This window comes from Cyprinus carpio, chromosome B20 (assembly GCF_018340385.1).
Source record: "Cyprinus carpio isolate SPL01 chromosome B20, ASM1834038v1, whole genome shotgun sequence".
Classification (NCBI taxonomy): Eukaryota; Metazoa; Chordata; class Actinopteri; order Cypriniformes; family Cyprinidae; genus Cyprinus; species Cyprinus carpio.
Window position 1 is genome coordinate 25,918,932 of NC_056616.1, and position 14,505 is coordinate 25,933,436.

Below are 14,505 nucleotides of genomic sequence, written 5' to 3' on the forward strand. Positions count from 1 at the left end.
GAAAATTTTAAAAGCAACTCGAGTCTAAATCCTTATATAGCCGAAATTCAAAAGCCAGACCGCATCCGCATCCCGGCATCCATCTGGACCGCGAGCCATAACACAACACCATTTTAAGTGAGCAGCGCATTAGAGCAGTGGAGCGGATCACAAAACAAGTGCTCGGGGCCAAACTCACTTTATTCAAGCCCTTTCAGCTCCGTGTGCTTTCTCTCTCTCAGGATGCACCGGCGCGGATGTCGCAATTATTTTAACAACACCAGAAACATGGAGAGCAGCAAAATTATAGATTACTTTCACTAAAACACAGCAGAAAAAAACAATGTTGCAAATAGATCTTTTTCTCACTATTTATCTATCTTTAACCTGTTCAAACCAGATGTGGCAAGACATTTCTGATCTACATTTAGGATAATCAATCTGTAGGCTAAGAAAATTTCAAAAGAACCTTGTAATTATAATTGGGTAATTGTTGTTAGATGTCTAGGGTAGAACTTAAACTTTGAAATTGCTGGTTATCTTTCTTTTCTGCTCAAGATGAGAACATTTTGATTATTGTAGACATTTTGGTAGATAATGCTTTTAAGTAAAATATTAAAAAAGTATAGATTTCAGGATGAAAAGCCTGAACAGAAACAGTATTTTTGTCACATGGCCTGGCGTGTATCTAAATGTAAAAATACAATTAATAATCTCACATGGCCTTTCATGTATCCAAATGTAAAAATACAATTCATGTAAAAAAAATGTTCTTTAAAGTTTTTTTGTCTCGACCACTGCTTGGAAGAAAACATAGAGGCCGTACCTTGGAACTTTAATTGAATACCCCTGACTTATATAAAAAATAAATAATTTATTTGTATGGTTTTGTAATATCTGTGCCACATATTTTTTTTATGTGTCATGGTAGATAGGACTGTTATTATAGAATTTGATTAGAGAAAAACTGTTTTGAACATGGTAATGGATTAAAACATATAACAGATGTATATTAACCTTAATGTACCTCTTAACACCTCTTTAAAAAACAAACAAACAAACAAACAAACAAACAAAAAAAAAAGATCATATTTTGTCTATACCCTATAAAACAGCTTTGAAGGAAGATTTCACTACATGAGGATTCTGAATGGGATTTTTTTAGGGAGCCATTAAATGACTTGAGACTTGACTCGGACTCATGACCAAAGACTTCAGACTTGACTCAGACTCCAGGTTAAAGACTTGAGACTTGACTCAGACTCCAACTTAAAGACTTGTGAACATCTCTGACATGAGGATGAGTAAATGAGAAAGAATTTCCATTTTTGGGTGAATGAAACTTTAAGGGTATTTTCTCAGCATAGTCCTAATCAGAATCAGTTTTTTTTAAGGTGCTCCTGGTACATATACATACATACATACATGCATACATACATACACATCTGACATGAGAACAACAAATAAAAATACATTTAGCAAGACTTAGCAATAAATAATGTGTATGAATCTGGAACAGAATATTGATTTATGTATAGATTTGTGCAATTTTACTCTATATAGAACTATATAAATAAAAGGATCTGCATATGTATTTACAGAATACTTGAGAAAGGCAATAATTAAATATGTAGAATGATTTAGGGATATAAATTACAGAACAAAGGTAATGATTCATATGTTAGCTGTTTAAGCTGGAGATGGCATGAGGGGAAAAAAAAAGTTTTTATGCCTAGATGTTCTAGTGCACAGAGATCTATAGCGTCTGCCTGAGGGGAGAAGTGCAAACAGGTTGTGCCGGGGTGAGAGGGGTCTTTGATGATGTTACCTGCCCGTTTCTTCACTCTGGAGTTGGACAAGTCCTGAAGACTGGGCAGGTGCACACCAATGATCCTTTGTGCTGTCCTAACAGTCCGTTGCAGTCTTCTTAAATGTGATTTGCTGGCTCTCCCAAACCTGACATTTATAGAAGAGCACAGAACCAACTCAATAATAGCCAAGAAAACTGTCATCTGTACTTGTGGCAGGTTGAACTTTTTCAGGTTGGGCCTTTTTCACAATGGAGTCAATGTGAATGTCCCACTTCAGGTCCTGAGAGATGGTTGTGCCCAGGAACCTTAATGACTCCACTGCAGCCACAGTACTGTTAATGATGGCGAGTGGGGGGAGAGCAGGGGGGTTTCTCCTGAAGTCCACTATCATCTCCACTGTTTTAAGCATGTTGAGCTCCAGGTTGTTGAGACTGCACCAGACAGCCAGCTCTTTAACCTCCTGTCTGTAAGCAGACTCGTCGCCATCCTGGATGAGGCCGATGAGTGTGGTGTCATCTGCAAACTTCAGGAGCTTGACAGAGGGGTCTTTAGAGGTGCAGTCATTTGTGTAAAGGGAGAAGAGCAGTGGGGAGAGAACACAGCCCCGAGGAGCTCCGGTGCTGATGGTGCGGGTGTTGGATGTGAGTTTTCCCAGACTCACTATGACTACTCTGACTAAAATGTCCAGTAAAACATCTGAATGCTCAAATGTCGGCAGAAAGTTATTTGGTGTGCTATCTCTGATGTCCAGGAGTTCGTTCCTAGTAAAGCTGATCGGGAAAATATTGCTTAAGACAGGATCAACAAACCATGGCTGCCATCTGCGGCGCCAACCGGAAGACCTAAATGATGCTTTACGTCATATTTCATCCATAAATGGAAATTATATCATCATTTACTCTTCCTCATGTCATTCCAAACCTGTATGACTTTCATTTTTAGACCACAAAAGTATTTTTGTAAAATGTCTCTGTTTTTTTTTTTATATATACATTGAAAGTCACTGGGGTCTCATGAGGTGTGACATAATCTGACGAGTCTTCATTTCTCAGCTAAACACTATCAAACAAAAGCAAAAGCACCCCAAGTTGAATCTGTAATAATAGTATATAGGCGAAGCCAGTTTGCATCAAATTTTCTATTTAAATGTTGAAGGAAATCATTCTTTTGATCTCTTGAACACAATGACCAATCAGAAGTGTTTAAGTTAGAATCGACTTGATACCACTCAAATCGTTGGTGTTTTTGACTGGTTCTGCACACTCATGAATCCTCTCATTATAACAAAGTGTAGACACAATGTAAATAAAAGAATCATTGCACAGTTTAGAGAACTTCATTGCTTAAAACATGGGCTTCGTTTACACTTGGCATTAACATGCGACCTGTATCCGAATGTTGTCCACATACACATCGAAAAGACAAGTGTAAACGCACTTCTATACGGAATGTTATCCGATCAGCGTGTCCTGGTCCAGAGGTAGTGATCGGATCTCAGTGTAATGTAAACGCAATCCAGCCATCGTGTCTGCATTCGCAGGTGGACGTCACGCAAAACGCCACCCCCTCTCTTGCGAACTGTCAGAAAAAAAAAGATGGAGAACACCCGTGTGGAGACTAGTGAGACTCCTACACTTCTCTTTGATTTGTAAAATATCCCGTGACTGAAAATGCTTTTCAAAAGAAAACCCACCACTTCAGGTTGACATTGCACTGGGCCATTCTCTGCAGACTTATTTAAATAATGCACAGGAAGGACAGATCCGATCGTTCATCTAGATAAAAAAGTCAGTTGATGTTGCCAAGTGTAAACGCGCTGTGTTCTGATTGACTGAGAATCTGATTGTGTAAACACAGCCATAATGTCATGAGATTGAGATGTACTAAGATTTACAGTTTTTTAGTAATTGTAAAGAGAGCACTTTTTGTGCGCTTTTTAGGCCACATATAATCCATTCAGAATTTGAATAAAAGTTGCTGTTTATGGTGGTAAGAGGACCAACGGCCACATACATGCTGTGAAGTTTTAGGTGCGACATCTGCATGTGAATGTGGGATACGCTCTCAAAACTGCAGTGACTGACATAGTGATAGTTATACCAATGGGTGGGAAAAAAATAAATGTCAGAATAGTTGTGCACCCTCACTAATAGTTTAATGATGTCTCCATCCCATTCATTGATCTTCAGATCAGGGCACACCGTTGAAATATGAATTTTCTCATTTTAATCTCCTGAGATCATGTTGTTTTTGTAAATATGGGTAACAGTGACAGGTGTAGGGAGGGTTACCTCAAATCTGAGAGTGTATATACAGTATATAAACAAATCTGAGATGCTCTTTGTGCATTTTGAGAGTTAAACTAGTTGGGCATGTACTATATATATGTTCACATTTCTTTGGATATTGGTCTTTACCAAACTATAATCTGCAAAATTATTCTGTTTATACTTTGGTTTATAGTTAACTGCCTTTTTACAGTAACAAAGGAGTTTATCTCAGCATCTAGAGTGGATGTGATGACTTCTAATGAAACTGACACTCAGATTGTTTTTCTCTGCTATCCCCTCCGACCGGACTCCTGTCTGAAAGTACCTCGTTATGTCATGGTTAAAGTGGCAATGTATGCTTTCTTGGTGTTGATGATCCTCACAACAGTGGGATTTGGGAACCTGCTGATCATCATCTCCATCTCTCACTTCAAACAGCTTCAGTCTCCAACTCATCTGATCGTTCGCTCTCTAGCTGCCAGTGACTGTCTGCTGGGCTCTTTGGTCATGCCGTACAGCATGGTGCGATCTGTTGAAGGCTGCTGGTATCTGGGAGATTTTGTGTGTGAAGTTCATTCTAGTTTGGACATGACCTTCTGTATCTCCTCAATACTGCATCTCAGTTTAATATCTGTTGACAGGTACTGGGCCATTTTTGACCCTCTGAGGTACAAAATAAGGGTCACAAACAACACTGTGACTGTATTTACTACCTTCATTTGGCTGTTTTCATTTCTCTACAGTTTTTCTATTGTGTTTTCAGGTGTAAACAAAATTGGTTTGGAGTCGTTCATCATGCAGTTTTATTGTGTGGGAAGTTGTGTTTTGGTTTTTAACAAGCAATGGGGTATTATATGTCCAATTCTCACATTTTTGCTTCCTGGGATGATCATGAGCTCTCTGTATATAAAAATCTTCTATGTTGCACGAAAACATGCAAAGGTTATGTCAGAAAGAGTGACTGGAGGGTTAAAGAGCCAAAGCTCTGCTCACAGAGAGAGAAAAGCAGCTAAAACTCTGGCCATTGTCATGTGTGTTTTTTTGTTCTGCTGGCTGCCGAATTTTACTGCTGCTGCTCTTGACCCTTTTTTTAATTTATGGACCCCAGCTGTTGTTTTTGATGCTTTGTTTTGGTTTGGATATTTCAACTCGACTTGTAACCCCTTGATTTATGGATTTTTCTACCCTTGTTTTCAGAAGGCTTTTAAGATTCTCATATCCACTTATATTTGTGGCATCAAACATTCTAACACATTGATATTTGAATGAATACTGCTCTCACACTAATTTCAGGCATCACAATAAATATTTATTTTCATGTAATTCTTTTAAATTTCATATATGCTGGAACCGTTTTGCAAATGTCTTTTACTTGGAGCAATGATTTTAAGTAATCTGGTGTAAAACCACGCATGCACAAAATATATTCCATTTATTATGAAACAACCTAAATAGCATGTTTTTTTTTTTTTTTTTTTTTTTTTCTTTTTTTTTTTTTTTTTGTGAAATAAACATTATAAATTGCTTTTATTATAATCAACTCTTTGGATCATATTTCAGTGGATTTACATTAAAACCTCCCTTTTCATTATTGGCAGAAAACCAGTTATAATTTGACAGTTAAAATGTATCGACATTTTATTAAAGATATCACCTGTTGAGTGTGTGTTGACAGTCTATTTAGTTGGATGGTGGAGCTCCAAAAAACTCTGAAAGGATTTTTTGCAGATAAAAAAAGGTGGAAATAAAGAACTATAAGCTCTAAAAAGAATAGAAACTCTTATCATAAAATGTTTTTTCAGGACAGTGTTAGTCTAAATAAAACAGTTACTATTTTCAGAGAACCTGTCACAGTCATCAGCTGGTGTGCTTATTGCAGCCACCAGACGGCACTCTTCTGGATCATTGTTGGTTTGTTTTTGGACTTCAGTTCCCATCACCCCTTGCACTGATTATTGTTCCATTACCTTCTGCTGTTTATAATTTTTCTATTACAGTAGCTCACCGTTATATATACCATACATATTATATATGTAGCTCATAGTCTTTTGTTGCTGGAGTATTTCGTTCTATTACTTTCTGTTTTTCGTTTCTCTGTGTTGGATTACCTTTTGCCCTTGTTTTCTCCCAGCAGTGATTTAAATTGACTGGAACTACCTATTCTTTCAGCTGTTTGAACGCACAGAGTTTGTGTATGTTCCTTGCACTCGGATTCTTAAGATTTGGATTACAGTGCACAATTAAATTTGATTCCTATTGTAAATGTTGCAGTTTTTTTTTTTTTTTTAAATGTTGTACTTCTATTCTTAGTCACATCTTTTAGAAGAAAAGGGCTTTTGTGTCCCATGCCAAGCAAAGTAAATATTACACGGTGAGTAATGGTTAAACAATTACAGAAAAGTTTTTCATTTTAAGGGTTTAAAGTGTATCTTGTTTAACATTATGAACAGACACACAAAAAAATTGGTTCTTCAGCGGTTCTTTGGGGTGGTTAAGATGCTATTTAGCACCGCTGCCATACAAAGAACATGTTAAGGCCCTGTATAATTCTTAAAAGGTTCTATAACTTTCAGTTTAGATGGGGACACTTTGGCGTTGCTTTTTGATGCACAGGGTACCCCTTTAGCGTATTCTTTTGACGTGCAGGGTCCGCCATTTCTTCAAATAAGAAACCCTTAACATCAATATGCCAACGCAAAAAGCTTATCATCATGATTAAATTATAAATTGGGCAGTAATTGCCATTATTTCATATATGTTGAGGTGTGATTTTTCAATGTAAACAGTCACAATAGTTATATTTATATTACACTATTTAAACATTTATGAGCAGGTAACCCAACCCTGCCCCTAAACCTACCATTTGTCAATAAAACACAAGATATAACAGGCAGATACAACTACCATCATAATTTATTAAAAAAAATATTAATATTCCAAGTCTTTTGAGGCAAAGCGATTGATTTGTGATAGGAATAGACGCAAATTCAAAAAATGCCGCCAGAAGAAGCCTTACATCAGCCATTGGCTCTTGTATGTCTCGTGACCGACTGCGTCAAGCTACGGGAGTATCTTTTTGAATGATGTGATGTGAGTGCGTTAACGGAGCGGGATCATTTTAAGCAATTAAAACCTTATGTTTTACTCTTTTCTTTGCATAAAGAGATCGTATGGCTTCAGAAGACTTGGAATGCAACACAACATGATTGTAATGCTTTTATACCGCTTGTTTATGGTTGGTTTTTGCAATAAATACCTGTGACTGTATTTTATTTGCCTGTTACGTGTTTTATACTGTTCAGAAGTGGATAGGTTTAGGGTAGGGGTGGGGTTACGTGCTCCAATGAAAGTATAAATTTATATAAAATTATTTATATTTAATGCAAATGCATGAAAACAATTAAATTAAAACAAACAACCGAAACAATGGAGGACCCTGTGCTTCGAGAAACGACGCTAAAGGGGTACCTTGAGCATCAAAAAGTGATGCCAAGGGGTCCTGACCAAGCATCAATATATGATGAGTTGGAGTGAGACTGTGTTGGGCGTGGACCAGTCTTATCTTTTATAAAGAATATCTCTTTGGATTTGAGACTTTAGTTTTTGCAACTTTACAGATCTTCTTTGTGAACCAAGAGCTTGTAACACCCCAAAGTGAAAGGAAAACTTCAAATCACATCATATGACCCATTTAATAAATGCAGTTAAAAACATAGTCAAGTCAAGTCAAGTCACTTTTATTGTCACATGACCACAGCACATGTGCCTTGTGAGTGAAATTCTCGGGAGCGTGCTCCAGAAATTGCAGAAACAATTTACATATAACCATACAGACTTTAACAGATGACAATGTGCAATATGCACATACATATAGTCAGTACACACAGTGTACTATTAGACATACTTACAGTTAGCACTAAACATTATACACTATACACAGTATGTACACATTATACATTATGTGGACATATACACATAAAAATATGCTTAGGTACAACAGATTATACATGTACTGGACACACAAAATGTCATGGATGTGCATTGGATGGTATCCAGTGGTAGCAGGCAGATTTTTGTATTAAATGCAGTGTGTATGTATAGTCCAGTGTTGAACTGTTGAAGTTAAAGTGCAGTGTGTTGCATACCATATTGTGGGAGTATGCTGTAGGGGGCTGTAGGTTGTATTAGTTTTGACTGTTTATTAGTCTTATAGCCTGAGGGAAAAAGCTATCCCTTAGTCGGCTAGTGCAGGATCGGATGCTGCGGAGACATCTTCCTGAGGGCAGTAGAGAGAGCAGTGTGTGGGACAGGTGGCTGGAGTCACTGATGATCCTCTGGGCTTTCCTTATACACCACCTGGTGTAGATGTCCTGGAGGGAGGGAAGCTCACCTCCAACAATGTAGCAGGTAGTTCGCACGACCCTTTGCAGAGCTTTGCGGTTGCCAGCGGTGCTGTTTCCAAACCAGGCAGTGATGCAGCCCATCAGGATGCTCTCCACAGTGCAGGTGTAGAATGTTCTGAGGATGCTGGGACTCTTTTCAAACTTCCTCAGCCATCTCAGAAAGAAGATGGCTTCAGCACTGCATCAGTGTGTGTAGACCAGGGGAGATCCTCACTGATGTTAACGCCGAGGAACTTAAAGCTGTTTACCCGCTCCACAGGTGTCTTGTCGATGGTGATGAGTTTGTGTTCTATGCTCTGTCTTCTGAAATCCACCACCAGCTCCTTGGTCTTGTCGATGGTTTTCCTCACACCATTTAGTCAGGGTGCTCACCTCCTCTCCGTAGGCCATTTCATCATTGTCGGTGATCAGGCCTATCACCGTTGTGTCGTCAGTAAATCTGACGATGACGTTGGAGCTGTGTGTGGCTGCACAGTCATGTGTGTACAGGGAGTACAGGAGTGGGCAGAGGACACAGCCCTGAGGAGCACCGGTGTTGAGGGTATTGTTGGCAAGACCACCTGACTTCTGCCTGTCAGGAAGTCCAGGATCCAGCTGCACAGAGATCTGTTTAGTCCCAGAGTCTGGAGCTTTGTAAACAAGTGTGGCAGGCACTAAAGTTATTAAGCTCATACGGTAGAGAGGTGGCAATGTTCACAGTAGCTGGTTTATTCCCTTTAAAATCTGTGATGTTATTGATGCCCTGCCACATGCTTATTGTATCATTGGTGTTGAATTGTTCTTTAACTTTGTTTTTATATTGTCTTTTTGCGGCTGAGATTGTAACTGGCTTGTTTGCGTTTGTCAGCATTTCCGGATTTAAAAGCAGATGTCCGCGCTGACAAGGCTGCTCGAACATCGATATTAATCCACGGTTTTTGGTTGGGATAGATGCAGATTGTTTTTGTTAGCACTACATCTTCTACACACTTCCTGATGAAACACATTACAGTTTCTGAGTACACCTCTATGTCGTCATCAGATGCCAGACATGTCCCAGTCCACGTGATCAAACAGTCCTGTAGTATAGCATCTGATTGGTCCGACCAGCATTGGATTTTCCTGAGGGCGGGTGCTTCCCATTTCAGTTTCTGCCTATAAGCAGAGAACAATGGAAGAGTGATCCGATTTGCCGAAAGGTGGGCGGGAGAGAGATTTGTAGGCGTCCCGGAATGGAGAGTAGCAGTGGTCCAGTGCACGATCACAACGCATGTTGATGGTGATGTGTTGAAAATATTTTGGAGCTATTGTCATGAAGTTGGCTTTGTTAAAGTTCCCCATAACAATAAACGCTGCATCTGGGTACGTGGTTTCCTGCTCACTTATATTCCCATAGAGTTCCTTGAGTGCCTGGTCTGTGTTTGCTTGAGGGGGAATGTAAACAGCTGTGATTGTGACCGCTGTAAATTCCTTCGGTAGCCAGAATGGTCAACACAGATGCATATGAAATTCCAGATCAGGGGAGCAGAAGGATTTAATAGAGTGTAGGTTCCTTTCATCACACCACGAGTTGTTGATAAAGAAACAAACGCCTCCACCTCTGCTTTTCCCTGTGAGCTCTTTCGTTCTGTCTGAAGAACCCCTGTGCACGGAGAACCCCGTAAGCTTCGACGGCTGAGTCTGGAACCACTGCAGACATCCAGGTTTCTGTGAGGCAAATAATGCAGCAGTCCCTTGTTTCTCGTTGGTATGAGATACATGCCTGCAGTTCACAGACTTTGTTGTCTAGTGCCTGAAGATTAGCCAGCAAAATGGTTTGAAGAGAAGGTTGGAGGGGACAACATCTGAGTCTGACAAGGATACTGGCTTTCTTCCCCCTTTTCCAGTGGTGTTTCTTTTGTCGCGACTGTGCGGCCCAGACAAAGGGCTCTGATGCGGTGTTTGTAAACAAAGCGTCAGTGTTCAAGAACTCAAAGTCCGCACTGCATTTAGCGACATGGGAACCTACAGTATGTTTAAAAGCATGTGTCTGTCGTAGACAGTTATTATTAATGTGGCGATTACAGTATTCATAAGGATTAATTTGTAAATCTATAAAGTTGTTCATATATAAATAATTTACATTTTATGTGTTTAGATGCTGTAAATACATTAGTATTGTACATTTCAGCATCTATGCAAACATAAGTAAATATACATTTTATATAACCACATTTTGCATAAAATACATGATACTCCCATAGTGTTTCTAATGCTCACTTATTTTTTCGTTTTAATCTCCAGAGCTAATGTTGTTTTTGTAACTATGGGTAACAGTGTCAGGAGTAGGAGGGTTGCTTCAAATATGAGGGTATTTATGGACAAAACTCAGCTGCTCTGAGTACATTTAGGGAGTTAAAATAGACGGGCATGTACTATATATTTATATTTATCTTTACTAAACAAATGTTGATAATTGTCAACATTTTAACAAAGAAAATCATCTCAGCATCTGGAACAGATGATGACTTCAAATAAGACTCAAACTGAGAATATGTTTCTCTGCTATCCACTCCGGCCAAACTCCTGTCCAAAACTGCATCGTCTTACTGTTGTTAAAGTGGTAATAAATTCTTTCTTTGTGCTGATGATCCTCACAACAGTTTTTGGGAACTTGCTGATCATCATCTCCATCTCTCACTTCAAACAGCTTCAGTCTCCAACTCATCTGATCGTTCGCTCTCTAGCTGCCAGTGACTGTCTGCTGGGCTCTTTGGTCATGCCGTACAGCATGGTGCGATCTGTTGAAGGCTGCTGGTATCTGGGAGAATTCTTGTGTAAAGTTCATTCTAGTTTGGACATGACCTTCTGTATGTCCTCCTTACTGCATCTCAGTTTAATATCTGTTGACAGGTACTGGGCCATTTGTGACCCTCTGAGGTACAAAATGAGGGTCACAAACAACACTGTGACTGTATTTATTACCTTCATATGGCTATTTTCATTTGTATACAGTTTCTCTGTTGTGTTTTCAGGGATAAATACAGTTGGATTAGAGATGGTTATATTGCAGAGTTATTGTGTAGGAAATTGTGTTGTGTTTTTTAACAAGGAGTGGAGTATTATATGTCCAGTTCTTATATTCTTCCTTCCCGGGACGATCATGAGCTCTCTGTATGTAAAAATCTTCTATGTTGCACAAAAACATGCAAAAGTTATGTCAGAAAGAGTAACTGGAGGGTTGAAGAGCCAAAGCTCTGCTCACAGAGAGAGAAAAGCAGCTAAAACTCTGGCCATTGTCATGGGTGTTTTTTTGTTCTGCTGGCTGCCTTTTTTTACAGCTTCTGTTCTCGACACTTTTTTAAATTTTTGGACTCCAGCTGTTGTTTTTGATGCTTTGTTTTGGTTTGCATATTTCAACTCGACTTGTAACCCCTTGATTTATGGATTTTTCTACCCTTGTTTCCAGAAGGCCTTTAAGATTCTCATATCCACTTATATCTGTGGCATCAAACAATCTAACACATTAATATTTGAATGAATACTGCTCTCACACTAATTTCAGGCATCACAATAAATATTTATTTTTATGTAATTCTTTTTATTTCATATATGCTGAAACCATTTTGCAAAAGTGTTTTACTGGAAGCAGTCTTAATCTTTTTAGTAATCTGATGAAAAAGAGGGGCACTCATGCAGGGTTTTCGCTACATTCAAAATATATTTCAATTATTATAAAACAACCTAAATAGTCTGCATTTGTGTGAAATTAACATTATTGCTTTTAATACATTAAACTATTTTTTATCACATTTCATTGGGTTTATATTAAAATAGTCTCCCTTTAGAAAAGCAGTCATATTTCAGGAGTTTGTTTGGTTTAAATTTCCTGATTAAGATCCAGATGTTTAAAGGAAATTATTACACTGCTCTGTGGAATACTTGATTCTGATTGGTCAGTCGTGACATTCCGAGGTATGTTATCCCTGGATAACAACTGTAAAAGCTAATAACACAGGCTCATCCGGGTAACAGCAGTCGGCGCTGTACTCTTGCTTGAACTATTTTTGTTCTTGGTGGAAGCCTTCCGTTTGTTTAGCTAATAAAATATTAAAACTCGATTCAAAATGGTGAACAGTTGTTTAATAATTATGTGATCCTGGTATTGCGGACCAGCTCTCGTTTCATAAAAACCCAGCTGCTGCTATTTTGCTATGATTGTTTTGTATGCTGTAATGGATTATAAGAGAACTAACAAACTGGTAAGGTTTTAAAACATTTTTGTCTTAATTCATTTATTGCCTTAATTATTTTGTGCTGAAATGTTGTGTAATACGTGGTTTTCCTGCTCTGTTTCCCTTAAATGTCAGTTTAGTTTGAATTTGCTTGCTTGCTTGCAACTGCTGTCTTCACAGAAGCTTTGCATTCAAATATTTAAACTCAAATCAATTTTTCACATCGACAGGGTGATCAGGACCCCGACGTGAAGCGGAGGTACATTATCCCTTACATATCCTCAACTGAATCAACCTGGTCACACGTACATCTTCTGTTTAAAACTGAAAAGAGAAAAAAGACATGACTGACAGAAAACCAGTTATAATTTGAAAGTTAAAATGTATCTTTAGACAGATATCACATGGTCTACCGGTTGAGTGTGTGTTCACGGTCTTTATAGTTGGATGGTGGAGCTCCAGAAGCTCAATAATAAAGTGGCTCTAAAAGGATTTTTTAACAGTTACACATAAAAAAAATTAAATAAATAATAATAAAAAAAAAACCCTAAGCTCTTAAAAAACGGACCGTTTATCATCAAATGGTTCTTCAGGATATGAGTCTAAATAAAACTATAACTATTTGCAGAGAACCTTTAATAATGATGAATCATTTGATGGAGTATTTTGTGTGTGTTTGCAGCGCAAACTCCAATCTGTGTGTTTTTATGAAAACAACATAAACTGACTGGAACTACATGTTCTTTCAGCTGTTTGAACACACCGAGTTTAGGTCTGTTCCTTCCAGTCAGAACAGATTTGGATTACAGTGCACAAATAAATTTGATTCGTTTTGTAATTATGTTGTATTTTTAAAAATGTATTTTATGTTTTTATTGTCAGTAACAGCACTTAAGAGAAAATGGCTACATGAATAAAGTAAATATTTCATGATAAGTAATGGTTAAATGATTGCAGAAGTGTTTTTCATTGATCTTGTATAGGATTAAATGAGTTGGCAGCCGAAATCACACAGAACAAAATTTTAACTTTTCATTTTAAGCAAATGAAAAAACTTAATTTAATAAATGCAGGTGAAAACATCATGCCACTGATATGACAACTGAATGTAATATAATAACAATGTTAATGCCGCGTTTGCAGTATAAGGATTCATTTGTTAGTCTGTAAAGTTGTTCATACATAAATAATTTACATTTTGGGTTTTGCAAGTAAGTCAGTATTGTATGTTTAGATGATGTAAATACATCAGCATTTATTAACAAATTCTCATTAGATAACATTGATTTTTCACTCATCTGTCAGGTAAACAGCCAGGGGCTTATTAATGCAGGGGCTGAAGCCCAGGGGCCTACACTGGGAGAGGGGCCCGCTGGCTGCAAGGAAATATATACAGTGGGTACGGAAAGTATTCAGACCCCCTTAAATTTTTTCACTCTTTGTTATATTGCAGCCATTTGCTAAAAATCATTTAAGTTCATTTTTTTCCTCATTAATGTACACACAGCACCCCATATTGACAGAAAAAAAAACACAGAATTGTTGACATTTTTGCAGATTTCTTAAAAAAGAAAAACTGAAATATCACATGGTCCTAAGTATTCAGACCCTTTGCTGTGACACTCATATATTTAACTCAGGTGCTGTCCATTTCTTCTGATCATCCTTGAGATGGTTCTTCTCCTTCATTTGAGTCCAGCTGTGTTTGATTATACTGACTGGACTTGATTAGGAAAGCCACACACCTGTCTATATAAGACCTTACAGCTCACAGTGCATGTCAGAGCAAATGAGAATCATGATCAAAGGTACTGCCTGACGAGCTCAGAGACAGAATTGTGGCAAGGCA

At 38.1% G+C, this 14,505-nt stretch overlaps 2 protein-coding genes across 2 annotated transcripts; both read left to right on the plus strand.

Moving 5' to 3' along the window:
• Window positions 1-651: 651 nt before the first annotated feature.
• On the plus strand, window positions 652-5,440 carry LOC109092299 (trace amine-associated receptor 4-like). The gene is made up of 2 exons (XM_042747280.1): window positions 652-661; window positions 4,302-5,440. Exons 1-2 carry the CDS (start codon window positions 652-654, stop codon window positions 5,327-5,329), a joined length of 1,038 nt encoding a protein of 345 aa, XP_042603214.1. The 3' UTR covers window positions 5,330-5,440.
• A 5,499-nt stretch (window positions 5,441-10,939) lies between these two features.
• On the plus strand, window positions 10,940-11,962 carry LOC122141116 (trace amine-associated receptor 4-like). Its single transcript, XM_042747304.1, has one exon. The coding sequence runs from the start codon at window positions 10,943-10,945 to the stop codon at window positions 11,960-11,962; it is 1,020 nt and encodes a 339-aa protein (XP_042603238.1). The 5' UTR covers window positions 10,940-10,942.
• The last annotated feature ends 2,543 nt before the right edge of the window (window positions 11,963-14,505 follow it).

Coding starts and splice junctions, on each gene's coding strand:
- LOC122141116 (XM_042747304.1), top strand. CDS start 10,943: ATGATGACTTCAAATAAGACTCAAACTGAGAATATGTTTCTCTGCTAT.